The following is a 27,292-nucleotide window of genomic DNA, read 5'->3' on the forward strand; positions in this document are numbered from 1 at the left end:
CATGCTTTTCTGAGGCAAGGGACCAATTCTTGTTAGGTTACATGAGACAGCATGCTACACTTACTTTCACTAGAAGAGAACAAATAGAGATGTAGCTTTTAGATGGTGTCATGCTGGGGCTGTGTTGTGCAGCGTGGTATGTGTCCAGTGGCTATGGGAAGATTTCTCTGTGCTGGTTTGCCCTGGAGTAAGCTTCAAATGTCTGTCTATCTTTTAAGTGACAGGGCAACAAGCCTGTTAGTCCTCACAGGCTCTGTCTGTTCTAGTAACTTTAAGTAGGATTGTCTTGAGTGCTTGATAGGAATCAGCATAGTAAAATATGAATTGTCTTTCCTTTCTCTCTCTTCTACTTCCCAAATACACATAGAACCATAGAATCATTTAAATGGGAAAAGACCTTTAAGATCATGAAGTGCATCCATTAACCCAGCACTGCCAAATCCAGTAATAAACCACATCCCTAAGCACTACAGCAAAACACCTTTGAAATACCTCCAGACATGGTGACTCCTGGGCAGCCTGTTCCAATGCCTGGCTGCTCTTTCAGTGAATAAATTTTTCCCGATAGCCAGTCCAGACCTGCCCTGGCACAACTTGAGGCCATTTTCTCTTGTTTTTACCTGTTACTTGCTACGTTGTAGAAGAGACTGACCCCCACCTAGCTATACCCTCCTTTCAGGTAATTGTAGAGAGTCTCCTTTTCTCCAGGCTGAGCATCCCCAGCTCACTCAGCTGCTCCTCATAGCACTTGTGCTCCAGACTCTTCACCAACTCTGTTGCCCTTCCCTGGACATGCTCCACCACCTCAAGGTCTTTCTTGTAGTAAGGGGCCAAAAAATTGAACACAGGATTCTAGGGCTTGTCTGATTCAGTGACTCTGCAGCTAGAAAAGAACTTTCTTGCTGGTGATGCTGCTTAACTGTGGTGCAGGTGAACTCAAGCTGAACAAATTCCAGTACTTGGTCATCAGTGCCGTCTCTCTCCCCTTGTGCCCCTTCCACCTTGCATTTTTTCTCTTCTGCTTCTTCCTGTTGTATTTAGACCAAGGAAAAAAATGTAATTTCTGCAGTATGCCATGACAGTTTATGGATGTGGATGGTGTTGACAAAAGTCTTTAGATGTGGGGCTGAAAGAGATTGCTGATCACCCCTGTCTTTGCTGTGCCTCAGAGCATTGCTCCAGTAGATGTATCTTGGTGTCATGGAATGGAGGTGGCCTCTTATACCAGGACAATCAATACGTTATAGAAGTGGTCCCCAAAGCGGTGCATGTGCCCCAGGGGGTACGCAAGATGATCTACTGTGGTGCAGAAGAAAAGTATTATAACTTCTGTTTATTTTTTTCTTAAAAAGTCCACCAGCAAAAAAAAGCGCCCCACATTGAAATAAATCTTGATTATTGTATTTTATTGAAAGTGGTGCCCTCACTTAGTCTGTATGTCAGAGGGTCCTGTGTCATGTAGAGCCTACAAAAGTGTCTTCCAAAAGAGAGGGTGTTTCACATTGTGGAAGGCCATCCTCAGTAGTTCCATATGTTCCATATTCACTTCCATATGTTGCAGCTCACTTGTGCCTAGTTAAGTGGATTTATGCATTATATTGTCTAGTTCTTATTAAACTAACATATACAAAATAGACAAGTAGCTTAAAGGTACCCTCAAAAACTACTTGTGGATTCCAAGTAGTAGTAGAAATTGGAGCACAAGTGAACAATAAGAATGTAAGAGCTTACACTATTAGCATGAGCTCTTCAATCAGGTAAAAGCAGTGACAGTCTAATTGGATCTAATCAATGAAGTCTAATGACACTCAATTCAGTACTTAAATTTTTAGAAGCCTCTTTTGAGCTTTCTTACGTAAAAGCAAAATATGAAAAAAAAGGTACCATTGGAGAAACACCTTGCCAGATTCTGGTTTAAAAATGAAATACACAGAGAATTGCTTAGCAGCACAGTGGGGCCCAGAAATGCACAAAGTACTGTAGGATGGTGTCAGTGGGGTTAACTTTATTAACACAGGACTTTTAAATAGAATCTAGTTTGTAGTGAGTTGGGGAGTGACCATGAAAATCTGTACACACCAAAGCTCAGTGGTTGTTCCTGGCAAAATGCTTAAAATAGTTGTTAAACTTAAGGGTGAATTATGCCTTTTTGCTTTTACAAAAAGTCAGGTATTCTGATTTTGCAGGGCTTTTCTCTGGTGACAGGTGGCTGTCAGTAGCATGTAATCTAGCAGGTGTTTTTGAAAAAATAAACACTTAAATATAGAATAAATAGATTGTAAAGCAATGTATGTATATAAATATAAGCATATGTTTGGGTGTGCATGATCAAAATTTTTTTACTTAATATGATCAAAGAATTTTGGAGACCACTGTATTACAGGCTAAAGCAAAGGTTAAAAGATGTGCCATGAAGGTTAAGAGCAGCCAGCTGAGCAGGTCTGGGTATGCTCCAAAGATTTAGTGTCTGTGGATTAAAGTTGCTGATTTCTGCTATGCATAAGATACGCAGTGTGATGCAGAGCCCACACAGCATTGATTGAGGGCAGGGGACTGAGGCTGCATCTCGGGAGTGTTTGCTGCCTTCTGGCTTCACAGCCACTCGATCAAAAAGCTGTCCTAATTTGAGCTATACATTTGAGCTCTAATTACAAGTCTAACCAGATAGAGTTCTTGCTTTGATAATAATTGGAGTAACATTGTTAGTATTGGTTTATCACATCTAGTAAGAAAGCGGGGAGTAGGAGGTCTTGAGTTCTGCATTGATGCAACTGAGTGGCCTTCCCAGGTTGCTTAAATTTTAAGCTTCATTCCCAGCTTATAGTTAGAAAGGTCTTCAGATAATTTTACTTGACGTTACTGGCATTTTCTGCCTTTCTGCCTTTGAGACTTTTACATGAAAAATACCTCAAGATTGTAACAGATTGCCAGGAATTTACAATAATCCTATATAATAGGAAGCAGCAGGGAAAGAAGTACATGCAGCTTTCTTGAACAACTAAACGTGTCTATTCATCCCTATCTCTCATGGGCTGCAGTATGAATGAATGTGTTCAAAACCAAGGGCTTCTAGGCCTTTCTTCCCCCTCCTCTATTTGCATTGCAAATAAGCCCTGCTGAAAAAATCATAGCTTAGTTGCTGCAGAGATAAGTGTCAAGACCAGGTTGTGAATTATTTAAACTGCTGTGAATTATGGCAGAAATAATGCGTAGTGCTGGGTCTTGCCTGTGTCAACCTAATCCCAACTGCTGCTTGTTGATGTTTGGGCCATTTTGCTTTCCAAGACACTGTAATGGAATAGCTTAGTTGAGGACTGTGCTCTCAAGTTCAAACCTTAGCTGGCACGGCAGACTGGTTGTAATATCATCTCTAGAATGGTTTGATTGTGCCTTTGAATTTTGTCTCTGAGAAGTGTTTAGTATTCTGTTGAATGTTGATTAGTCAGCATGCACATGTATATGTTTGAAGTCTTAAAAATAGTCTTGTTTCAATGCTAATTAATTTCCTAGAGCCACATTTCTGAACTAGACTGAAGGCCATGTGCTAGTAATGGAGTGCATCCTCTGCTTGGGGACAGTGACCCAGAATGACCTGGCATTCTCCAGGATGAGAACCTGTTTCCTTGCAGTGGCTGCTGCCATGCAGTATCTTCATGCAAATGACTTACCTTCCTGTACTAGAGTAGAACTACTGCATGCACTTAGCTTAGCATCACACTGTCTTCTGGCCAGGCTGGCCTGTCTGTGGGGCACAGGAGCACAGACAGTGGAACCTTGCTTTGCAGACTGGGGCTGCTGCTGTTGGCAGGGCTCTGAGTTTCACACTAAGATGTCTTTTGCTTCAGGTTGCCATAGGTGTGTTCAACACGTAGCGCTGAGACACAACACAGGAGGTTGGGTTCATGTTCTTTGTGCTGTCGTGTTTCTTTGATCTCTTCTTCAGCTTGCCAGGTACCTCTGATGCTCCTGAGCTGTGGGGTTAGCACTCTTGGTGAAAGTGATGGGCTGCTTCTGACCCTGAATTCTTGCACCTCTGAACCCACCATTCCCTGGTTGTCTAAATTCATCCAAGTGCAGGAGGCTTGAAGTCTGTGTAAAAAGGAAAGTTAAAAGAACCTGTCAGAGGGTTGGTACATTGTTCCTACTTGGAAGGAGGAGTGCTGCTATTTGGTGAGGTAGTTTATGAACCATAGAAAAATAAAGCCACCCACCTTAATCTCCACCCTAGTCCATGTGCAGTCTCCATCTGTGCACTGAGGCCTTCAAGACCAGGCTGGGTAACACACCCTGAGCTGGCCCTTCTTTGTGCAGAAAATCAGACCATGGACCTTCAAGGATTCCTTGCAGCATGAATTTTCATCCCATTTGTGTTGCTGAGAATCTGATACTGCATGTCCACGTACACATGGATGTTCCAGTTCTGGTAGTAATACCACCTCAGAGCATTGAAGCTATATGATATCAGTGTCTTCCCTTGGCAAGGACTGACTGAGATGAAAGTGGAAATAAGCCTTCATAAAATTTCCCCTTTCAGATTTCCATAAATGAGAGCAGTGCATTTCAACTCGAGGAAGAGATTAGTTCAGTGATATGTCTTACAAACTTTATGGATTTGGGTTTTTTCTTACATAACTGCAGCTTAGATTTGGGGGCAGGGAAGAAAGGACAAAGATTATGGAAGGGTGAAGAGCCAGAGATGAATCATTGGGAGAAGTAGAGTAGGTGAATGGAAGCCTTGTCTTTATTCAGGAGAGGAAAGCCACATTTCTATACATAGAAAGCTACCTCCTCTGAAGTGGGTAGAATTTGTTCTTAAAGAAGGATAATCTAGAAACATGTCTTGAAATCTTGAGCCTGGGCCATACTCTACTAGAAAACTGTCTCGACTATATGATAAACTACTATAGTATATACGTATGTATCTATTTAAATTTAGGCACCTGATTCATATGAGAAAAATCTCAGTATAGATAAGCTTTAAGTTGATAGTCTCTTACCACAACTGGTTGTGAAAAATACCCGAGTCCCTTTACCTTAACCCGAGTCCCTTTACCTTAACCAGTTAACAATAAAGCATACAGCCTTATGATTTACTTGGAAGTTAATTCTGTCTTGGCAATAGCTCCACGTTTCTTGCTAAACCCAGTGTGGAAGTAGCATGCACTTTAGTGGTTTTCTGACACATTGTGGGAACTGAGTTGAATTTAAATTGCTTGTTGTGCTGCAAAGTTTTTTCTGTGCTGATAACTGGAGGATGGACAAGAGTTAGTGGAATTTGTGCTCTTTGTGGTGGAGGGCTTGTCAAGTCTTATCCAACTGCACCCTAAGCTAATCTTATTGCTGGGGTTTTGTATTGCGAGAACTGAATTGGTGGCTGCAAGAGTAGGGAACTTGTGTTGGTTTTCTTCTGTTCTTCCCCTTGTATACTGGATTTGCAGTCTGCTTGCTCTAATTTTTCTTTTCGTTGCCTTTCTGTGGTAGGGAAGAATCGCCCTGTTTGGATTCTGTAGAAGATTTTGTACTCAAATGACATCAGGTCAGTGCGTACGGTAGCAGAGAGAGAACCATGACTAAGGTCACATTGTGTGGGTCATTTTTCCTTCTAGCTCCTTACAAGTAGTGCAGTGTAGCATAGTATCTGTTTTAATACACTGTATGTTGCTGGATCCTTACTGTGGCAAGAATCCTTTTGGAGATATTCGTTCCCGTCTCTGATCAGCCCCAGCTTTGTTTCTCTGACTTGCATTGATGGGCATGTTTGTTGTCAGTACCTGATGCTGGCAGAGGCTACTTACTTTCCTCCCCCATGTCAGAGCTCAGAGATAGTAACTCCTTGCAGTGGGCTGTAGCATGTATGTAAATGGCTTTTTATCAGCCTGTTCTCTCTGTGTGACATCTCCCACGATAAACGCCCCCACGCAGACTGTGTTAGGATGGCTCTTGCCATTTGATTAAATGCTGCTTGTATATGAATGTCAGTGGATTGTACTGGACTTTTTTTGCAGGGCCCTCAGCCCTACTTTGCATTTAAGGGGATGGTGGCTCTGAAATGCAGACTTCTTAAAATTTATTTTCACTTAAGGGGAATGACTAGAAGTTCAGAGGTAGATTAAATGGAGACAGATACAAGAAGAATATTTGTAGGTTATTTATTCTGGCTGGAGTGCTGGATACTTTTGGTTTGTTCTTTTGCTGTAGAGAGAGTTAATGTGCATTTTTTCCCTTTACTCATTACAAAGTGACAGGGTTGGAAAATGGAAGCATCAAAATAATAGGAAAACAACTCATGATACAAAGACAGAGACTTCATAGATGGACTAGAGACAAAATCGGTTATATCTGGATGCTGTACAAGGTGTTCAAGAAAAAAAGAAAACACAGATTGGGCATTGGTTAAAAGCAGCAAAATGATTGTCATCCATGTCCCACACACCCTGTCAGTTTGAAATAAATTCAGTCCTCCTGCTCTACTCTGGGCTGTATTTTCAGAGGTGAAAGGTATGGATATGTGTTCCTCCAAGATACAGATCTTTGAGGGAACACACCATATACTTCTGGCTTGGGAGAGGGCAGAAGGAGTGGGGAGCCACGTCCCGAGCTTGAACCAGGGAGGCGTTTTCTCAGCCCACTGAACTAACTGCTCATGTCTGGCTCAAATGTAGGACATGAGATAGGGAAACTCCTAGCAGAGTAACCAGGGGGACAAAACAAATGTTGAACATTAGAAGTAAACAAAGCTAACACTGCCTGGGAACCTCGGGCTCTTCCAGCATGAGCGCCCAGACTGTATCGTACATCATGGGGAAGCCTGGCTGCCCATTGCTGCCTCACAGCAGTTTGTGGCCAAGACTCCTGGAATGGGCAGAGCTGAGGTGTCTCCCGGACTGTGGAAGTCCAGGAAAGCATGGCTGGTGCCTGTGGTGGGTCCTCCCGAATCCTTTGCCACCTGCTGCAGCAGTTGAAATAACTTCATTGGAAGGCTGTCTGGACAGTTGAATTCTTTTCTTCTTTTGTCACCTCTGTGGATCTGTGTCAAGAACACTAGGATTTTGTATTACATCTTACATATTTGTTATTAGGGGATGTTGTTATATATAAAAATTTACTGGAAAGCATGTGCTGAACTTTTTGCAGCCTGTGTTGGGCTACTGGGCATCAATACATACGGTTGTGATGGGTGAAGATCCAAGTTTTCAAGCAGTGGTGTCTTGTAGAGATCCAGTGTGGCATGAGAACCTGTACCAATCAGAATAAAATTGGTATGTGGATGTGTAGCCTATCCAAATAGGTTTAAGGATATAAAGGATGTCAGTGTGATGCCAGACTAAGGGTCTGATAGTAGAAGTTTTTAGTGTAGGGACCAGTAGCTGTGGCTCTGCAATTAACATACTCTCTGTCTGTTGGTGGTGTTGGATAATGATACAAGAAAGAAGTTTAGTAGTACAAACCCCAGGGTTTTTTCCTTCCTTTGGAAAGGGAATGATCTTGTGGCTGAGTCTCTTGTGCCTTGCCAAGAGCTTGCTGTTTGTCCATGAGCAATCTGCATGTGCTAAGATTTTCCAAGAGAGGCCTCAGATTTTCCGACTTAGTTTCTGTATCATTTTCCAGTTAGGGTTTTTTGTTGTTTGTTTTTTCCCCCTCAACGCTGCTTACTGAAAGCTTCACTTGAAGTAGCAGATGCCTAGAAATTATCAAATTCAGTGCCAGGCTGGCACTGAATTGAAGCACCCAAGATCTATAGCCATCTTTGGAAATACAGACCCTAATTTCTCTGTTTGCTGATTCCTACCAGAGGGACTGTGTGTCCTGTCTTCATAAAGTGTTTGAAAGGCACTGTAGGAGTGTGCAGTGGCACTGTGTGTTAGAGCAGCATGACAAAGATGCCTTGCATGTGTAGGAATTGTATTTTCCTGGGGGCAGTGTCCTGAAAGTCATCAAAACAAGAGGGAAACCCACATGTGGAAAAGCCTTCCTGTCAGCTGGTAAATTAAGAATAATATGGCCATACTGCTGTTGGTGGGCTTCAGTTAAAGAAGATGTTGCCGTTTTGCAGGTTTATCGCTGGAGCGCTCAACCAACTCAATTGCCTCACGTGCTCGACTGTGTGAAAGGGAGGAGGAGGTAATGGCTTGTTTTCAGAGAGCGTGTGTTATTGCCCAGGTGTACTTGCAGGAGCTTGAGAAGGTAAGAAGAAATGTACTTAGGGTGTTGCCTGGTGGCCTGCGTGGGATTTCCAGGGTTTTGACAGCAAAAATAAAAAAATGGAGAAATGTCAAGTGATCATAGCTAGGAGTATGAAAGCAAGTTGGAAAGAATGAAGTGTCTCAGTAAAATCATTTCCAAAACAGCAGTTTAGCTGGTCTCTACCTGTTTTCTCTGACAATGGTGTCTGGAAACCAATTTTGTCTGTGGTAAAGCACCAAATACTTCAGATATGCACGGGTTGGGTCTCAAGTTTAGCCCTTACTAAAGAGGAGCTATGAACTTAACATGGCGAGTCCTGGCATGAAGGAACTCAAGACATTTTACATACCTGCTGTGTAAATGATACACAGTAGTGGATATTGAGATCCCTGACGAGCTGAAAGAAACCTTTTGGGGTCAGCTGTAGCAGTTTAATTGCGAGTACTTCACCTTTTCCAAGTGAACCTTGAGGAATCTAGGTCATTAGAAGCTAGATCCTCTATCCCTGGAAGTGTTCAAGGCCAGGCTGGATGGGGCTCGGAGCTGCCTGGTATAGTGGAAGGTGTCACTGCCCATGGCAGGGGAATTGAAGCTGGGTGATCTTGTAAGGTCCCTTCTGACCCAAACCATTCTGTGGCTCTGTGATGAGTAGCAAGTAACTGCTCAGCCCATGGTTGGTGGCCCTCCACTGAGCCATGCAGATTGTGTGCCACTGATTTGCTGTGCCCATGCAAACTTTGCCTAGCTGAATTTTCAGGACATACCACGTGCTTCCATGCCCTTCCTTTGCCACACATTAGGCTTGACATTAGCAGTGCTGGTGGCAGTGCATGTTACCTGTCCTGTAACTCAAAGGCCTTTGACCTGACCAGATACTTCTGCTCTTCTCTGTAGCAAAGGTGTGTTTCTGTCTCAGGTTTTGTTTTTAATTGCATCGAAACAAGAAAAAACAAGCTTAGTGCATGTATAACAATTCATTAAGAAAGCCAACTAACAAGTGGCCTGCTCTGTTTCTCTACAGAAAAAAAAAGGAATAGTTTTTAAATTTAAAATGTTACTGTCCTTCCATTGTGGAAGGATGAGTTCCTGCCAGTGCTGGACACCGTAAATTTTTTTTACTGACAGCTTGGGTCTGTGAAGAAGGGAAAGGGTCTGACCTGTAATTCATTCACTTAGAATCAGAGAATCAGTAAGGTTGGAAAAGACCGCTGAGTTTACTGAGGCCAGCTATTAATTCAGCATTACCGTGTTTGCCACTAAACCATGTTGCTGGGTGCCATGGTCCCGTGCTTTTTGAACACTTCCAGGGATGGTGATTCCACCACTTCCCTGCACAGCTTGTTCCAATTCCTCACCACTCTCTCAGTGAAGAAGTTTTTCCTAATATCCAATCTAACCCCCCCGGCACAAATTGAGTACATTTGCTCTTGTCCTGTCTCCTGGGAGGAGACCGACCCCCACCTCTCTACCAACCTCCTTTCACGTAGTTGTCTTCTGGACACAGAGACAAAAATGCAGGATTGCTGATAGACATAGTAAAAGTTCAAGTAAAAGTAAAAGTCCTTCTCCAGTCCTAAATGAAAAACCCTGCTTTGGAGAAGCAGCTTTCAGCAATGGAAGCTGCTTGTTACCGGTAAGGAAGCAAAACCAGGAGAGATTTTGATAGGACAAATAGAGGAAGGATGAAGATTCTTCCGTCAGGACTCCTGACGGCTTGCTAACTCTTAACAAATATTTTTGTTATATTAAACTAGATAAACCTACTCAAACATTGTATTAATATTTCTGTGCAAGATGCTGGATCTTTGTAGTGTGAGTGGTATTTCTCAAGCTGTTAGTGTTAATATGTGGCTTTCTACTTACTTTATTAAAGGTTGGAAAGTAATAATGGATGGTGTTTTAAAACCCGTATTGCATGCAGAATATCTCATGGAAGTAATTGTATAGTTTATTTTAAAATTGATTTTGTAACATTTTTGAATAGCTAATAAAGGTAATATTTTATTGTTGAAGATGTCACTGGCTCATGAGGATCTGGCTAGTTCCAACAGTTGTCTGTATTCCCAGATATTTCTTTTTTTTCCTCACAGACCTTAAACAACACACATTCAAGGAGTATCAAGGGCAGCAATGTGACTTACTCTGAGTTTGAACTTTCCTACTTTCTGGAAGCAGCTCTACAGAGTGCCTACGTGACTCAGTTAAAGAAAGGGTAGGTGGATGCAGATATTAATAAAATTACATAATATTGCATGTTTTGTCTCAGATGAAGACTAATTTTTTTCTCTTTATGACTTTTGGCTGCTGGCTTACCTCAAGTCTCCTCAGTGTCCTTCCGTTTCTCCTGTTTGTGTCTCTCTGTCTTTCTTAAGAGTCTTAAGCATCATTTTTCCAGACCTGCAAGTAGAGCGGGGTAGAAAATTTTTCTTGTCTTGACTCAGCTTTGTTCCCTGTGGAGACAAGGGGAGTTTGACCGTAAAGAGAGAGTGGAATTTACACTGCTGTGTGCCCTTAAAATTTTCAGCCACAGCACCTGATTTAGAGTTCAGTAAAGTCTTACAGGTAGTTTCTTTCATTTATTTGTTTGTTTGTTTGTCTGAGGTCTTAAATATCCCGATCAATGCCCCAAATCTGTGTGTTTTTACTATGGAGAATGCATGTGGGAACAGTGCTGCTCCAGGGGATTTATTACACCTCTGAAATACAGCTCCTAGTGAACTTCAGAAGGGCAAGAGGAGTTAATATGTACAAGCCTACAGTGAATTTCACCTGTGGAAAACCTTCTCGAGACCAGCAGAAAAGACACTGTGAAAGCCCACTTCCAAAGGTCGTTGGTGAGGACAGGCTGTTCCTAAACCAGGCCTTCAGACGTTCCCTAAACGTGTCTTCAAAATGTAATTAACTCTGGTCATCCAATGGAGAGATTTTGTCATGTAGGAGGGTGTCTCTTCAGCATGTGTAAACAGCACTTGTAAGAATCTATCCTTCCTTAGTCCTGTTCTTGCACTATATTACTCCATTTATTCTCAAGGAATCAGATACTGAGTTTCTCAGTACAAACTGTCTTCACAAATATTTAACTTTGGCTTTTTTTGCCTTCACCCACAGTCAAAGATATTTTCTCTCATTTTCTTCACTTCCTTTCCTGCTGAGTAAAATGGAGAAGAAAGCAAAAAAAAAAATAGGGAAGATTAAAAAGATGAAAACTAGGAAAAAAAATCCCAGCAAAAATTAGTTTAAATTCTTCTGTAGAAAATTTAAACCGTTTTTTGATTCTGCTGGAGGAGGGTTGCTTCTTGTTTAGGGTTTTTGCTACCTTTTTATCCTCCAAGAGTGACTTTAAATGCAACTGTGAATAGCCACTGTTCTCCATGCATGTAGAGTGAAGCTGTACCTGTAAGCATATCCATGAGAGGTGCCTTCAGGTAAGCCTTGTTTGAACCTGGAGGCTTACAAAAACACAAAGCTCAGATGTTGTAAAATGACCCCTTTAGTCAGGCAAGTACAAGTTTATGCAGAGAGAAAAGCATGGACTTGTAAAGCGTAGTCTCAGTGTCCTCTTGGTATGTGGTTTTCCCAGGTGAGCTGGGGGTTGGCCAGCTGTGGCACAGTATGTGCTTTCCTAACCCTCTGTCCTTCTCATGGCAAACAAAAAAACTCAGGTCTTGCCAGTAAGCTCATTAACTATGTAGTAAAATAAAATCCCATTTAGAACATATGGCACTGATGTCCTCTAGGCACCTTTTGAATATCAAACTAGTGATCATTTTGTTCAGCAGCATTGTAAGTTCAGTCTTCATCAGTGATGCGTTCATTATATCTAGTGGGATATTTTGGCTTTTACTGTGGGCCCCTGCATGCTCCCTTCCCATGTTATTTTAATGATGGCCTTAAAAACCAAATCCCAAACAAAAACAAACCACAAAAACCCTCCAGGAAAACAATTTGAAGCAAAATATGTGTGAATTAAACTGTGCTTTGATTATAAGATGAATTGCTGCAACAGCAGCAAAATGTTCTCTGTAGCTGTCTCCTGATGAAATAGCAATGGAGCTCCTGCAGCTGGGATGGGAGTGGAATCCCATGGGCTCCTTACCTCCTTCGGTGCAAGTGAGAAACATCAGCCAGGGTTGGAAGGTCCGGTGGGATAAAAAGAGCCTGATGGGATGTGGCAACTTGTCCGCCCCCGCGGCTGATACTAATGTGTGGTTTTTGCCACAAGAGGGCATAAGCAGCATTGGGATATGTTAAGGAAAGGGGAGGGGTACGGGAAGAAGCTTTTTAGGATGCTTCATGAGTATAATAGATTACTCCACCTGATACTGAACAGCTCAAAGAAATGCTTTTGTTCACCTTATTGCTTCCAGCGTGTTCAGGTAGGAAATAAGCCGTGGATGATGACTGCTCAAGCTGTCAGGGGGTAGGTTCTACCAGGTGGGATGTCCTTCCCCAGTTCTACATGTGTACAAAAGGAATAGTGAGGGCTTTATTCTTGTCTCAACAGGCAAAAGAGCTGCGAGATCCAAGTGCTGTTGTTATGCTTTTGTTCCTGCTGACAGGATCAGATGTGCTCTTCTTGGAGTGTGGTCAGGGATGCCCTTTTCTCTTGCAGTGTGCAGTGGAAAGAAGGCAGCAATATAAAAGAAAGATCCAGTCTCCCCTTCAGGTGTTGAACTGCCAACTGTAAGGAGCAGCAAGTCTTGCAGCTGTGGAAGTCACAGATGCTTTTAATAACATGCTACTTAAAAATACTGTGTTGCTGCAGGTGCATTTCCTGCAGTTGTTTGCCATGCTGCAACCCAAGAAAGCTTTCTTTTGGTCCTCCAGTGAGGAATGTTGATGCTATGGATGCAGAACATAGGAAGGCAGATGCTGTCATACTGTAAGAGGCAGCCAGTTGTCTTCATGTTATCACCTGCACTAGGTTTTGGGTCTTAGTTGGTTTGTTTGGTTTTGGTTATTTTTTGATGCAGATGTATAAACATAAGGCTCATTTCTTACTGCCTTTTCTTTAGGTGCATTTTGTGTCTGTGCACGAACAGCTGTTTAAGGAGAGGGTATGGTTTGTTAGAAACCTGGGTGAGGTGCAGAGGTGCAAAAGGAGGTGGGCAAAGGCAGTGGTGTTGCTGCTGTTTCTGTGCTTTGAGTACTGCTTTACTCTGGAGAGGTGACTATGCAAACTGCTATGTAATTATCTCAAGATGGTTTGTTCTATCTCTCAGCAACTAGCTGTTTTAGCAGTAAATGAATGGGGATAAGAACATGATCTGCTGGTGACCATATTGTTGGGGCACTGTCTTTGCAGACCTTTGTGTCCATGGTCCACTCTTTTATTGTCAATATTTTTCCCAGCAATTTGCATAGAAAACAGTGTACTTCTTTATTTTCTTGTGTCTTAAAATTTTATGTAGTGTTAACCGAACTATGTGACATAACTCTGATATGACTACTTTGATTCATGGACTGGTAATTCATCTATATTAACAGGGTACATGCACAAACAAAACATATTTTTATGCCAAGCTGGACTGACTGGAGTTTCAAGTTGCTCTTTGTCACAGTTTGTGCCCATGATTGTCTGTGTTCATTTTTATTAGATTAGCCGTAACTGAATCCTAAACTGCACTTCATCATGTTTTGTTCAAATGGTGCTCTGGCCACTACTGTGGCTAAAACCAAGGCAGTTTAATGATCATGTGCTTTTCTCTTCCTGTTTTTCCTCATTTCTTTTTCTGGCTTCTTAGCAATACAATAGGGGCCTATGGACTCTTCCAACTAATTTCATTTCCATGATCTAATGTTCACTTATGATGCCATGGCTTGAGGCAGCATTACCTGGGATTTCCAGGTAGTCCTCTACCCAAGTCTTGCAGGGACTCAAGATTGTTTAGTTTCTAATCTAAGTAAGATCAAGTGTTTTCACCACTGGTTGCTGGAGGCTTTGTCTGCATCCTCATCCAGTCATCTACATAGCGTGTATTTCTGTTCAAATACATACTTTTCTTTTTCTTAACTTCTTAAGGTCCTAATTGAAAAAAATATATATCTCTTCAAGTGCATGTTTAGTATGTAAAGAGCATATATTAACGGAACAGTGAGTTCCTTATTGTTATGGGCAGAGCAATTCGTATGCCTGAAATGAAATGTGCTGGGATGGTCTCCTGGCTTGGAACAGTAGAGTGGAAAGACAAACTCCTATGTTTGCAAAACGCTGGCAGGTGTGCTCTGTCTCCTGTCATGGCTCAGTAATGTTCGATAAAGTTCAGAATACAAAAGCTGCCAAACCAAATCCTCAGTCCTGTAGAACTGGTATTGTTGAGAGCTCAGGGGATCGAGTGGGTGCTCTTTGATAGATCCTGACCACATGGGCACTTGTCTGGGAGGTGGTGAGTGCTGGGTGCTCCTCCTGTGCCATCCGTTTTGCACTGCTGCCATCTGTTAAAGGTGTTCCTAAGCATTTGTCATGTGCTGCATGGTTCCAGCCCTGACTGCTGCAGATGGACAGCAATTTGCCATTTATTCTTTCATTCACTTCAGTGTGTCTATTCCTTGTTTGTCTTCTCCCCTTCCCCCCATCCCAGAGCAAGGTGTTTCTACCAGGAGGCTTGTTTTATGGCCTTGTCTAAAATGTTGAACTGTAATGGTGCTTTAGTTTTCTAGGAACAGAGCTGTCTCCTTTTATCACATTCTGTAGGTTTTTCTTGTAAGTATGTGCCAAATGTGAAATTAATTGGCTTTGCAAGTGGTCACTAGTCTTCTTTCTGATGCTGGTTAATGCAATTCATTGGCACTGTATTAAGACAAATATCATTATGCTAACAAGAAACCTAAACAAATGCATTTTTGAAAATGCTGTAGAACTGTTATCCTCCATAACTCTTCTGTCCAGCCTCTTAAGGAGTCCATGGAAGAACAGAAAATGCTGGTAGTTTTCGGTAATCAAGGAGAACAGCTGGGCAGCTGAATTTTGTTTAGATGGGGGAATTTTTAATTTTTTCTGTCTGATAGTAAATACCATGTAAACAGTTCAGTTGGATTTGGTCACTGCTTGTGCATAAGGTCCAGAACTCCATCTTTGTGAGTATATTCTATTCTAGACCCACTAAAAAGCACCTGGTGTTTTGGCCCTGTTGTTGGAGAGCTTGCTGAAGTATTTAAGTCCAGCTTACAAAAACTTCCCTGAGCTTTTTTCCCCTTGAGAAACTCAAAGCGCATTTTTTACTTGGGAGAAAGTGGACGTAAAAGAGACAGCATTCTGACTTTCTCTACAAGTCTTCAGTGTTTTTGCTCTTGTCTTACTTTCTTGCTTGCCTGTACATTGGCCATGATTAGGTAGTCTATAGATTACTTCACAGCTTAAAACTGAGATGGGTATTGCTTGGAAGTAAGGCCATAAGCATTTGCATTGTGTGGCATGGTGAGTACAAGCTTTAGGGTGGCATTTTATGTAGCCAGTATTCATGGTAAACATGATCACATTTTTATCCTCCCACCCCCAAAATGATTACTTTTTTTTTTATTGTCATCAAATGTTTGCTGTTGATCCTGGAGTGCAAGACGGTTTGCAGTGCATGAAAGCAGGCACAAATGCAGTCTGTACTGCTTACCTTCAAAATTTAATCAGTTTGACAGAAAAAGTTTTTATGGCTTTGTTTTTTTAAATTAAATTTAGCTTTTGTCTGCACAGAAAATTCTCCTGGATAAGCTGAAGTGGCAGTTAATGTACCAGTACAGCTGCTTATTTTGTTGTCTTGTACAACATTGCTCCTTTTCTGATAGCTTGTATTTCTTAGGGTAGCTCTGACCCTGCAGTGAATGTGCACTGAACCATTTTGCAGTTACTGTGGTGGTGGGGCCGTGTCCTTAGCCTTGAACAGCTGATAGGCTGCCAGTGTGTTAACTAATATGTCCAGTGTTTAATCTTTCCTCTCTGCATCCCTCTGAGTGCACAGACACATGATTAAGATAGCATTTGGCAACTAGTCAGCTTTAATTGCTCATGGTGTATGCAGAGTAATGTGATTTTTTTTTTTTAATTTTTGTTTTATTTAGTCTAACACTCTTATTGCAGGTTAAGTTGTGCTTGCAGACAGTTACTGCAACTTAACTGCCTGATAATAAACTGTTTAAACCACTGTAATTTCATCATGTGCCTGGACCATCAGACACAAGACATTTAAGCACCACCTAAAAGAAATCGTCATTTATAAGCATCACGTAAGCTCAGTATAATTCAAACAAGTACAGTCTGTGTGTATGAAGAGGAGATGTGGATGCTTTTAAGGAGCAGCATCTGCTTTATAAATATGAGCTACGAAAGGCTTCCAAATGTCCCCTCTGTTCATCAAATGTGAATGTGATCTTCTCTTAGGAAGCCATCTGGAGTAGGCAATGCTGCAGTCGCTGCCTTGCTCTGTGCCATTGTCCTGTCTGTGCCTCAGAGTGACTTGTCTGCTACTGCACATTCAGTGTTAGTGGTTGTTCCACGGGCTGTTTGAATATCAGGTGTGTTGCTGAGCTTTGGCACATTATAAAAATATTCTGTCTGCAGTGTGCTGATTTTAGGGGTTTTTCTTTTTTTTTTTTTTTCTGTCTTCCCCACAGAAACATTGTGAAAGGAATGAGGAGTCTGCGAGAAATACTACGGACTGTGGAAACAAAAGCTACTCAGACCTTCAAAATGGTAAGGGGATGGGACATGGGAGGGTGGGGCAGTCTGGTATGCAGGAATTTTCTTGATTGACCAGTGCAGTAGCACAAAAGTGTATTTGTCCTCACATGATTGATTGCTGGCTTTTTTCTTTCTTTTTTTCTTTTCTTTTTTTAACTTTTGGAAGTGATATGTCAAGTGATCCCCTTAATTCAAAGACCTGCCCAATTGAAACCTCCAAGCCTTCAGATTTGGGGGTGTAGGTTACTTTTGTTGGGTTTGTGTTTTGCTTTTTGTTTGTTTGATTGTTTTGTTTTCTTGTTTTCAGTGCATTTTCTAGCCCTGGTAGAAACAGAGATGTATTTAGTTTGACAGTGCTGTCCTCAGGTGACGCCGTCTTGTTTTCTTTCTCAATTTCAGTGTGCATGCACACCTTTCTTCATTTGCATGTAGAAGCATTAAGTACTTCTGTCTCTTGCAGCAAGCAGTGTCTCTTCTGTAAAACCCTCCTCAATGCAGTAGTGAATGATTTTAATTGTTTTAATTTTTTTTTTTTTGGTGTTGGCATTCTGCATCTTTGCATCCTTTTATCCTAAATGTCTCAGGTAAAGAAATATTTATGTTTAACTTAGACCTGTAACTGGTTCTTCCCTGTCTTCTCTTGGAGAGATCTTGTCCTTAAGTTACTCAGGAGGTGACAAGGTCAACAGCAGGCAGAATAGCAGTCTTGGGAATGAAAGCTTTGCAGCCCTAAGAGCATTGATACTCTTACAGCTGAACTTGTACTTGGTTCTGCTTTGTGTTCTGTGTCATTCCAGAGAAGTTGGGCGGGGAGGTGGGCATGGGTTTGCGTAGTGGTTTTGAGAATACAGATGCATGTGGAAGCTTGTGCAGGAAATTAGAAGAGATGACTTAAATAAATGTCCACTCAAATGGTTGCATCCTTCTCCAGACTGAGATCAGGGTTCAGCGGTATTTTTGTGCTCACCTGTTTTACCATTTTGCTGAAATGAGTTTAACCATCTGCTGCTCCTAGACTGTGACAGAATGTGGCTCAATTGCTCCTGTCCCTGTGCAACTGGGGACAGCTGTACAACACCCCTGGGGGAATTATCCCTTAGGGGAACTCTCAAGGTGTTCATTCAGTAGCTTTTCCTGGGATTTCCAAGTTGCATTTTCATTTCTTACTTATTTTTAAAGAGCCGTCAAGAGGGCAAAGGGAGGAACGTGCTTAATTAAACAAGTTTTTCAAGCATGAAAGTAAAACACATGATTTTTTTTCCCCCTGATTTGTGGGATCACAGTGTTCTTCAAGCATAATGATGCTTTTTTTAGCCAAAGGCAGTAATAACATAAATCAGAGTCTTGGCCTGTTCTGGTTTGTTTGATCTTATTCAAAACAAGAGTGAAGCTAATTTACACAGCTACTGTGCTGTATATTAAAATTAAAGACACTAGAAGTATTTGGTGCTTGCCTTGTGAATGGCTTACCACAAACTGTACTCCTACTTCTGTGTGAGCCAGTAGAGATCTTTCTGTTGCTGGCTTATTATTTTCCCTCCCCTCTAAGACTGTAGGAAAAAAAAATATAGGAGAGTTGACTCCTCAGGGTAAAACTGACTGAATAATTACACACTGAGATGATAAAATGATAGTGGCTAATGTTGCAGGGCCTGAGGCCATTTTGCTCATAGTTACTTGCTATAAAAAGCATAGAAAAGCTTAGTTAGAAACAGACTGCTTTCTGTAACTTGTCAGTAGGAGGGCATGGAAGGTCTTGGGATTTCCAGGGAGTTGTACGTGACGATATTTCTTTGAGACCCCATCGCACACTCAGATCACTGCCATCTATGAAGCCTTCCTTTATGATGTTTAAGAGACAGTGGTTGCTACTATGGTTGCATTTTAGACTAATTCAGTGAATTCATGTGTGATGAGGTGGATGAAAATCAAGAGCCTTGCATCAAAACAAGTTGTTTTTCTGAAATTGATAGTAAGAACTTTAACCTCAGTGTGGTTTATTTGATCCCATAGATGTTGTGGTATGACATCTATAACATACCTGTCCTGGTATTTAAAAGAAAATGACTCTTGGTGGGCTCATAACACATCTCATAAAGTGTAAATTTCATATAAAAGACATATCCAGTAGTCAGAGAAGTTGCAAAATACAACTTACAAGTATCAGGACAGAAGGGCTGAAGTTTCAGCCTGCCCTCTGTTTTGTGCAGTATTTACTTTATAGCTTAGAGTGGCGTGCTGCTTAGAATTCACAGAAGACACCACCCATTTTGATATCTCTGAGCTTGTTTGCATTCTCATCTATTTTGAGTGCAAGAAATTAGAGATTTGATGGGTGTCAGACAAGGGCAAATGCCAAAGATAGTTTTGCTAAGTGAAGTTAACTTGCCTCCTTTTGGGCCCAGTTTGCCAGCTGTGCATATGAAGTGGAAAGCAAGTATTTAAGGATCTTTCACTGCTTGATGGTAAAAAAAATACATGTGATGTTGCTGTCTCACTGTAAAGTTCCTAAGCATCTTCCCTCCTCTGTCCTTTACTGCAACAGGAAGAGAGGAGGAGTACCAAGATGAAACTATAAAAGTCTACAAGGAAGAGTGATATTAACAGATAAAAGGTTGATCTTTTAAACCTAACACAAAAGTTGCCTCTGGTCCTGAGACTTGCATACAAAATTCTGAGGCTGAGAACATGGTGTAGTGTCATCATACTCTGTTATAGTAACTATTGTGAGATTCTCAGCAGTCCACCTGGCAATCAGTTGTCCTTGTTCACCAAAGCATCCCTTGCTGCCAGGCCCTTTTGATGCTTTTTTCCTAGAGCATTGCAACAAGACCATGTAAACGCAGAAGTCTGGGTTTTCTGAGGAGGGAAGAAACTGACACTTTTGTAGATCTTAGCAGCTGATCTTGCTACTTCAGCTTTCTGAAAAATGGTACTGTCATGCTGGTACATCTCCTTCCCAAGGTGGAACATGGGGAGGGGTGAATGTTTTGTGTTGGAGAAGGCTTCACTGATGTATGTGTTTTTCCGTACTGTTCACTGATCTCTAGACTGCAGCCAAACAGTTAGCCCAAGTACTTCTCCATTCCCTCAGTGAAGAGTGTTACTGGAGCCCTTTATCTGATCCGCTTCCTGAGTTCATGAACAAGGAATATCAGTCTTATGTTAGCAATCATCTTTGTCGGAGGCCTGAGATGTACTCGGAAGAGAAGTAAGTGTTCATTTTTATTTCAGTTTATTGGAAGGAGGAAGGAGTGTATTTGAACACTCTTTGGTACTGCTAATTATGTCACTTCTTCATGTAGTAGTTTCGTGTCTTCTTGTTTTTCAGCTTCCCTCTAAAAAGTCTGCTGGAAAAATAAAACATTAAACTTAGAGTGATTTTTTTTTTTTCTTTTTCCCCCCTCAGGAAGGAGAAAATCCAACCAAAGGGCTGTTCTTGCTATGAAATTGAAATAATCTATTTAGGGTTCAGTATAGCTCATCTAAGATATATTGCAGAGCTTTTAATTGTGTGAACTGGCAAAGAAAGTATTGCCTAGCAAATGAATTATGCATGAGATGTTTCAAGTTACTGCTTCTCTAGTGAAATGAGAAAGAGGCTGACAGGATAACTCTTGACCTTCCTCAGAAAAATGTATTCTGTCTTTCAGTGTGTACTGCCCTCAAGACAACGTGGAAGAGGCTCTTCTCCTCCTCTTAATCAGTGAATCCATGGTAAGCCAAAAATGAGTTTGTAGTATTAATAGTGCAAAGGGATAGCTAACATTACCATATCTCCTGGTTGGTTCTGTTTACAGAATCTTCCCTAGATAAACAGAAACAAGGGTTCAGATGCTGAGCAGAAAATGCTATCTATTCTTTTATTAGTGACATAACTTTTGTTAAATGAAATGTCAGTGAAGAGTTTTGGGAATTGTCTAAGAAGAGAAAATTACTGCATTCACCATTGCTGCCTGCAGGTTCTGACATCCAGAGACATTGTCAGTAGACAGATGTTTCCATTCATAACATCTGTGTGGATTTATGGACCAAGAATGAGAGGAAGAGACCCTTGCCTAAAGCCAGGCATGATGGTGGTACCTGCTGTTTGGAACTGCAGGATGCAATATTCTGCTTTCATGCCTTAGTCTGCAGTCCTTGGCTGTTTCAGCCTGGAGCGATCTTTGACAGTTTCTGATGCAGTGATACAGGGAATCTTGTGACATGCAGAAACATTCATAATAAGCTACAGTGAAATAATTAGATTTCTTCTATTTATAACATTGATGGCTTTAAAAAATCCATTTAAGAGGCAGGCAGAAGATTGGAGGAAAAATAACTGCATGGTAACCTTTGATAATTTTCATGTTCTGAGAAGATGCAAACATACAGAAAACGTGTAAGAAATGTTTTCTGAAAGTGTGCAAGTGATGTGTATTTTGCCTTAAATACAGCGTGGACACTTGTACCTCAAAGATTCAAAACCTTGGAGCATCAACAACCTTCTTAGAAACTTTTTAATAACTTTCAGACAAATTGAAAAGAGATACTGTGGAAACTTCTGAGTTTTTGCTTCCTTCGGTTTTTCTTGTCCGGTTCTTCTGGCTCAAGTCCTTTCACTTTTCCGCAAACTTCTTCAGAACAAGGCAATTTAATATTGTCTGCTTTTAAAATTTGGGGAAAAATTGAAGAGGTGGAACCACCCCAAAATATTAAATTGACTTCAAAGTCATGTACATCAGAGTGTTACTGTATGCTTTTCAGTGCTCTCTAGATTACACCTCTGCAGGACATCTGCTTTGTGTTTTCAAGGGCTTTTCTTCAGTCAGAAGGGCTTTTCACAATTAGTAGTGGAGATGGCAGGAGTGAGGGCTTGTAGAATATCATGGGCACTTGTATTAAAATCAGAAGTACTCATGTCAGTGGGTTTTGCTGGGGCTGATCCAAGCAGGAGGAGGATCGGGATCTGGAGCAGTGACAGAACTGGCTGCTCCAGCCTTTCTGGGACTGACTTGCAGTTAGAGAGGCCATGTGGAGCCCCGAACTCCACAATCTTGTTCTGCCGAGGAGGTGAAAGTTATCCCTATCCAATAGCGTGTAAAATGGTGAGCTAACTGGTCCTGTAGCTAAGTTATGGATGAAGTAGTGTGAAAATGCTATTGATAGAAGCTGGATTGCTGTGCTGAGTTCCAGGTTAAATAAGTAAGCTTGTGTATGCTTAAATGCTGCCTCCAGTATATAGGAACTTCTGGAGGAAGATGCAAGGCATTTTGATCTGCTACGTATAAAACAAATACAAGAAGATCCTGTAGCAGAGCACTGCAGGAGCCATGTAACTGTGTTTCTGATTCTGGGGAAATGGCACATCTGAGCCTTCATCTTGCATCAGCCTTGCCACGAGTTTGTTCTAACTAAAATTCAGGACAAGTGTATAGAAATACACCTAGGAACCACGTGAATGTTCTTCCTAAGTGAAGGAACAGAGGGAGCACTCTAATTCTTACATATGTTTGCAATCCATAAATACTTTCCTGTAGATTTTTATTATGGTACTTAGAAGGGGAAATTTTGTTTATAACAGCGTTGCTGTAGGCTAGTGAGTTTTCTCATGTACAGGTTTGTTGTTTGTTTGAAGTTTTGGTTTTTGGCTTTGTGAATTTTTTTTTTCCTTTAAAAAACTTACAGAAGGTCGTGGAATGAGTTAACAGGAAGCAGATTTCTAACTGAGGTCTCTCCCTAATGATATGATGTTAACAACTGGATAAAACATTTTCCTTCCTGGAGAGAATGTCAGTGCCAAGTGGTAGTGATATGTTTCTGTAGGCCAATAAGCAACATAGTTGGATTTTGGCTGGATTAGGTGTTCTTTCAGTACTTAAAATTATGAACCCCTTAAAACGAAACAGAAGTAAGCAATTACGTTGGCTACTCTGACACTTTGGTCTATCAGAGCAAAACTCACCAGAATGGTACTTCTCCTGTCTGACAAAGGGCAGCCAGGCCATTGTAATTCTCTTGCAGGACTGTAAATCCAAACAGCTTCTTCACACGCCCGTTCCTGACTCCTACCACTCCAAAATGACCTTGAAGGGGGACAAAACTAGGGGAAGGAGGGACAGAAAAAATTGTCAGCCTGTGGAGGGGACACAGAGCAAAGATGTACTGGGGAGGAGCATGAATCATCAGAGAACCTCAAAGTAAATACGTGCTGAAAAGGAGACATGGTACTTTTTCAAGAAGTATACACCTGGAACACCTTTGCTGCGGAAATTCACTCTGTTTTTGCGTTTGACTTGCATTCCTAAGGTGAAGCTGACATCTGCTTTGCCAGGATCTGTGTGACTACCAAGGAGATCTTACGGGGGAGTAGAACTGTTCCTGTAAAGGGGAGAGCAGGAAATTGCCGTGAGGTTTCTGAGAGCCAGACCCTATTTCTCACCAAACCTTCTCTGGCTCTTAATGGTGGAGGGTTCTGGCTTGTGATTACTTCTTATCACTTTCCCTTGCATTGCAAGGCAGCCAGTTTGCATATTATGGTGGGATGAAATGAGAATAAAGGGGCAATTAAGGGTTCCTTCAGTATTTCACTCACTCTGCCTTTGAGCCTGTGTATGTAAAAGGTTTTCAAATGGCCAAATAACATGGTAGCCTCTTTCATGGCTCTGAAGGTGCTTCTGTGGATGTATTAACACTTACAGTGAAAGCTTGTAGCCTGTTTTGCCCTGGCACTCTCACGAATTGCGTCCTGTGTTCTTTATGTCCTGTTAAAAATGGGAGTCTGTTTTCGTAAGCTGAGGCATCTCAGTAAACAATGAAAAGAATCCTGGTTGTTGAGCTTGGCAAACGTTCCTTCTCTGTGCCAGCTGTTTCTTAGTCACAGCCTTTGGCTGTACAGTTCTCATGCGGGAATCTAGTGAAACAAATCAGGCAGCCTGAAGCTTGCCACAGTCAGGGCTGTCTTTATGGGAGTTTGGGCCTCCTGGCTACTCTCTCATTCCTTTTGTATAGCATAAGTTATGGGCTGTGTTTCTGAGAGGGGAAAAATGCTCTTCTTCAGCCCAAGAAGGCCAGCTGGTGACAGCCATTACAAGCTCAGGCTGTGGCAGAATGATGCGTTCCTATCACATGTTGGAGAAAAATGGACTTGCCTATTTTTAAACCACTAGTCCTCCTTCTTACTGTGTTTAACCCATCTAAACCAGTGACACTGTTTGTGAGGAGAACTGAGGACATCTTGTGACTTGCTGGAGTGTGATTTTTCTGCATCACCTACTAGTGGGAACAGGACTGGTTCCACCATCAGGGACTTCGGTGCTTTGAGCTGGAGGGTGTAGACAGAGAAGGTTTGGCATGACTAACCCTGCAGGTTTGTTTATTTTAATAGCCATTCTCAGGAGTATTCAGAGTTGACTGCACTGCCTTTAAAGTTACCCAGAAGCTTCTCAGAGCCAGGAATGGAACACTTCGTATTACTTTTTGTGTTTACTTTTGAGGTTAAAAAAAGGAAAAAGTTCTTTGTTTGCATTTAGAAACCTTCCCTTCTGGAATCTGAGGTCCAACGTACAGTCTGAAATGCCTTTATTCAGTGCTGGCAATGCTGGCTCTTAACAGCTGGGGATTTTGGCTGATGTGGTCCACCAAACATACTAGGTAACATGGTTTATTTTTTTTGGCTCTGTATTCACTCATATTGGAAATGAAGCTTCTTGTATCCAAAACGAATAAATTCTGTGCCTGTGTAACAAAGATTAGAAATGTCATCCCCATCTTATCTCTGATTTGAATCCCTAAAGGCGATTTGACCTTGGAGGGCCTGAGAGCATGGAACAGATGGTGAGGGGGGAAGTAGGATACTGGGACTTGTCCTGTTCTTTTTACTGGTGAGAACAAACTCATGGCTGTGAGCATGCCTTTAACAGAACAACATTAAACCCATGTATTTTTAAGCACAAAAATAAATAAAACCTGTTAGCTCTACAGTTCCTAGTTTTATAAAATAACGCTGTCCAACAAATACATTGGTGGAGAAGAATCTCTGGTTGCTTTTGTAGGTTGGTTTTTCCTTTTTTTCCTTTTTTTTTAAATGGCACCAAGCCCAGTGATGATACAACAGCTGGATTCCCATCATGACTATTTTACTGAGGGCCATTGGACTATGGCAGCTGAAAGAGACAACTGGGGGACGGGGTTGCCTGCTCTGTTGGTTCCTGCCAAATCGTGGTTGTGCACTTACAGTAGCAAATCTGGCTGTCTCTTTAGCTGGTTTGCAAAAGTTATGTGTTTGGGACCTGCAGAGATGGACTGCAGGATGTTTCTAGTGGGAAATACACTACCTCTGCTAGTTACCTCTTGAATAAATGGTTCTAATGTGAGTTGCTGGAGAACAGGGTATGAGAGCTTTTTTTCTTCTGCTTTGCAGTAGTAAGTCTTGTTTCCAAATGTGCAAGGAGGATTTAAATTCTTGGAAGATAGCTTTCTAAATCCAGATAACTGTTAGCAAAACCCAAGATAGTATCCATAAACAACCTTCCTTACTTTCTGCTTCTCTCTGTTCCTTTCGTGTAGGGTCATTTGGCAGCTTTGGATGGGGGGCGTATGTCTGCGTTGCTTTCGGTGATGTTTCCAGAATTAGTTCTGCTACAGTACAGGGTGTTAGAATGCACCTGAAACATGTAAAACATATCTATATCGTCACATTTAATAAGCAGTTATAATGGGCTGTTTTGATGAGACATCTGAATTGGGCACCAGTAACCTGTGGTCTGTTGATTACCAGAAATGAGACAGATGCCATGCAGTTCACAAGGAGATAAGTTTTCATTTGCTGTGCTTCTGGTCTGAAGTGGAATGAGTTGTAGTATCTCTCTGAGAGAAATTTTTTGAGCTCCTGGGGCATGGTTAGTCCTCCCTGTTCTAATGTACACGTCATTTTCACAGCAGCTTTGCAGTCAACCCTGACTACTTTCTTTGCATATGTTAGTGAGGGAAACCTTCGGGTGCTGTGTAGAGATGATCAATAGCTTAGGCAAAAAGTCTGTAGCCTCATCCATTGAATGGGTTCTTGCCATTATGAAGAATTCATTCATTTTGTTGGCAGTACAGGCAAAACAACCAGAAGGGCGACCCAAAGGATATGGTATAAATATTTCCCAGCTCTTAGCAGAAAAGGCATCAATTGCATGATTTCAAAGGCCTGTTGTCAATCTTACACACACAGCATTTGTTTTTCTCTCTTAATGGTAGTATTGAATCACACCAATTACATTATTACAGTACACTGTGTAAAACATGCTGCCGTTCTGTATAGATGGGTTGCAGTGGATCTGGCAATTACGTCTATTATGAAAAGACACAAGTTGAACATTCAAATGCCCATGAATTAGGGGGCAGGCAGCAGGCACTCATTAAAGATTTTAATTGCTTTCTTTTTCTTCTTTGGAAAAAAGCAGGGGAAGCCATGTTTCAAAGTGAGCAATTAAAGGATACTTCATAGCTAATTGCTGTGAGAAGGGGCTGCTACATGGAATATCTCTATTGTAATTCATACAATTGCTTGACGTTTTATTAAGAAGCACATCTTTGTACTGTGGTAAAATTTAATTTTCTGCAGCATAACTGTGTGCGTAATAACTGCTGAAGTAATGGCTGTTTGGATTTGTTGTGGCTCTTTTCCTTTCTTGCTGAAATAAACAAGCCATAAATAAGCATCACTGATGTACAGCAAATCTTCTGTGGGCAGGGGGCTTATCCAGTTTGCAGGTGAGCGTACTGTGTACGTGGATGGGAAGGTCCAAGCTGTGTGTAGCTCAGCACGGCGGGCACTCGCAAAGGCAGAGGTGTTCCCTGCTGTCAGAGCCAGCACGGGTCTGAAAGTCCCATATGGTGCCATTGCTGTGTTTGGAGCCAGACTGAAAGGCCCTGCTGACCCCCAGGTTCTGTGCCCTGTCAGATTCAGAGACACCACCATGGCTGAATGCTGGCTTAGCTCAGGGCCACCAGCCTGGGCTGCAGCCTCCTGGGCATGTGTGGCCTGTAGGAGGGCTGTGTCACTGGGCTGTGGAAAGGGGGGCTGGAGATGCTCAATGTCCTAGGTCTGGCCTCACTACAAAATGTGTCTAGTCTCCCCAGATAGGATTGGTGTCATGTCTGAGCCACCTACGTGCACAGCTAATTGTGCCTAATGCATCCCAAAATATGCAAATGTGATGCAACTCTGGGTTGCTCGATTACCTTGGAATACTTAAGAGAGGGGAATTGACTGTGTATTTTTGCCTTTATAATGCAAGTTATGCTAATTCCCAGTGGTGAAGCTTGTGTCGGTAGCACTGGTGACCTTCTCCATCCCACAAAACAGCCTTGAACAGAGCTTCTCTTGATGATGTGACTCATCATCTCTCTCCATCCTGCTTGTGTGCTGTGAGGCATGTCTGTGTGACAATGGGAACAGCTTAAAGG

At 41.8% G+C, this 27,292-nt stretch overlaps 1 protein-coding gene across 6 annotated transcripts in view; it reads left to right on the forward strand.

Annotated features, from left to right (window-relative positions):
* Window positions 1-27,292, forward strand: part of TTC7A (tetratricopeptide repeat domain 7A) — a 172,137-nt gene that overhangs the window by 12,746 nt on the left and 132,099 nt on the right. For 4 of the 6 annotated variants that reach the window (XM_042051890.1, XM_042051891.1, XM_042051892.1 and 1 more), the window contains 5 exons: window positions 8,054-8,184; window positions 10,275-10,396; window positions 16,789-16,867; window positions 19,906-20,066; window positions 20,509-20,572. In XM_042051890.1, coding sequence (XP_041907824.1) covers window positions 8,054-8,184; window positions 10,275-10,396; window positions 16,789-16,867; window positions 19,906-20,066; window positions 20,509-20,572 — 557 coding nt within the window. Of the gene's footprint in view, window positions 1-8,053; window positions 8,185-10,274; window positions 10,397-12,484; window positions 12,561-16,452; window positions 16,690-16,788; window positions 16,868-19,905; window positions 20,067-20,508; window positions 20,573-27,292 lie in introns of those variants that run through there. The other 2 variants (XM_042051895.1, XM_042051894.1) reach the window with 2 other exon arrangements.

Source organism: Corvus kubaryi, unplaced genomic scaffold (assembly GCF_017639235.1).
Source record: "Corvus kubaryi isolate FWS band 111438036 unplaced genomic scaffold, C.kubaryi_AGA036_p1.0 76, whole genome shotgun sequence".
NCBI lineage: Eukaryota > Metazoa > Chordata > Aves > Passeriformes > Corvidae > Corvus > Corvus kubaryi.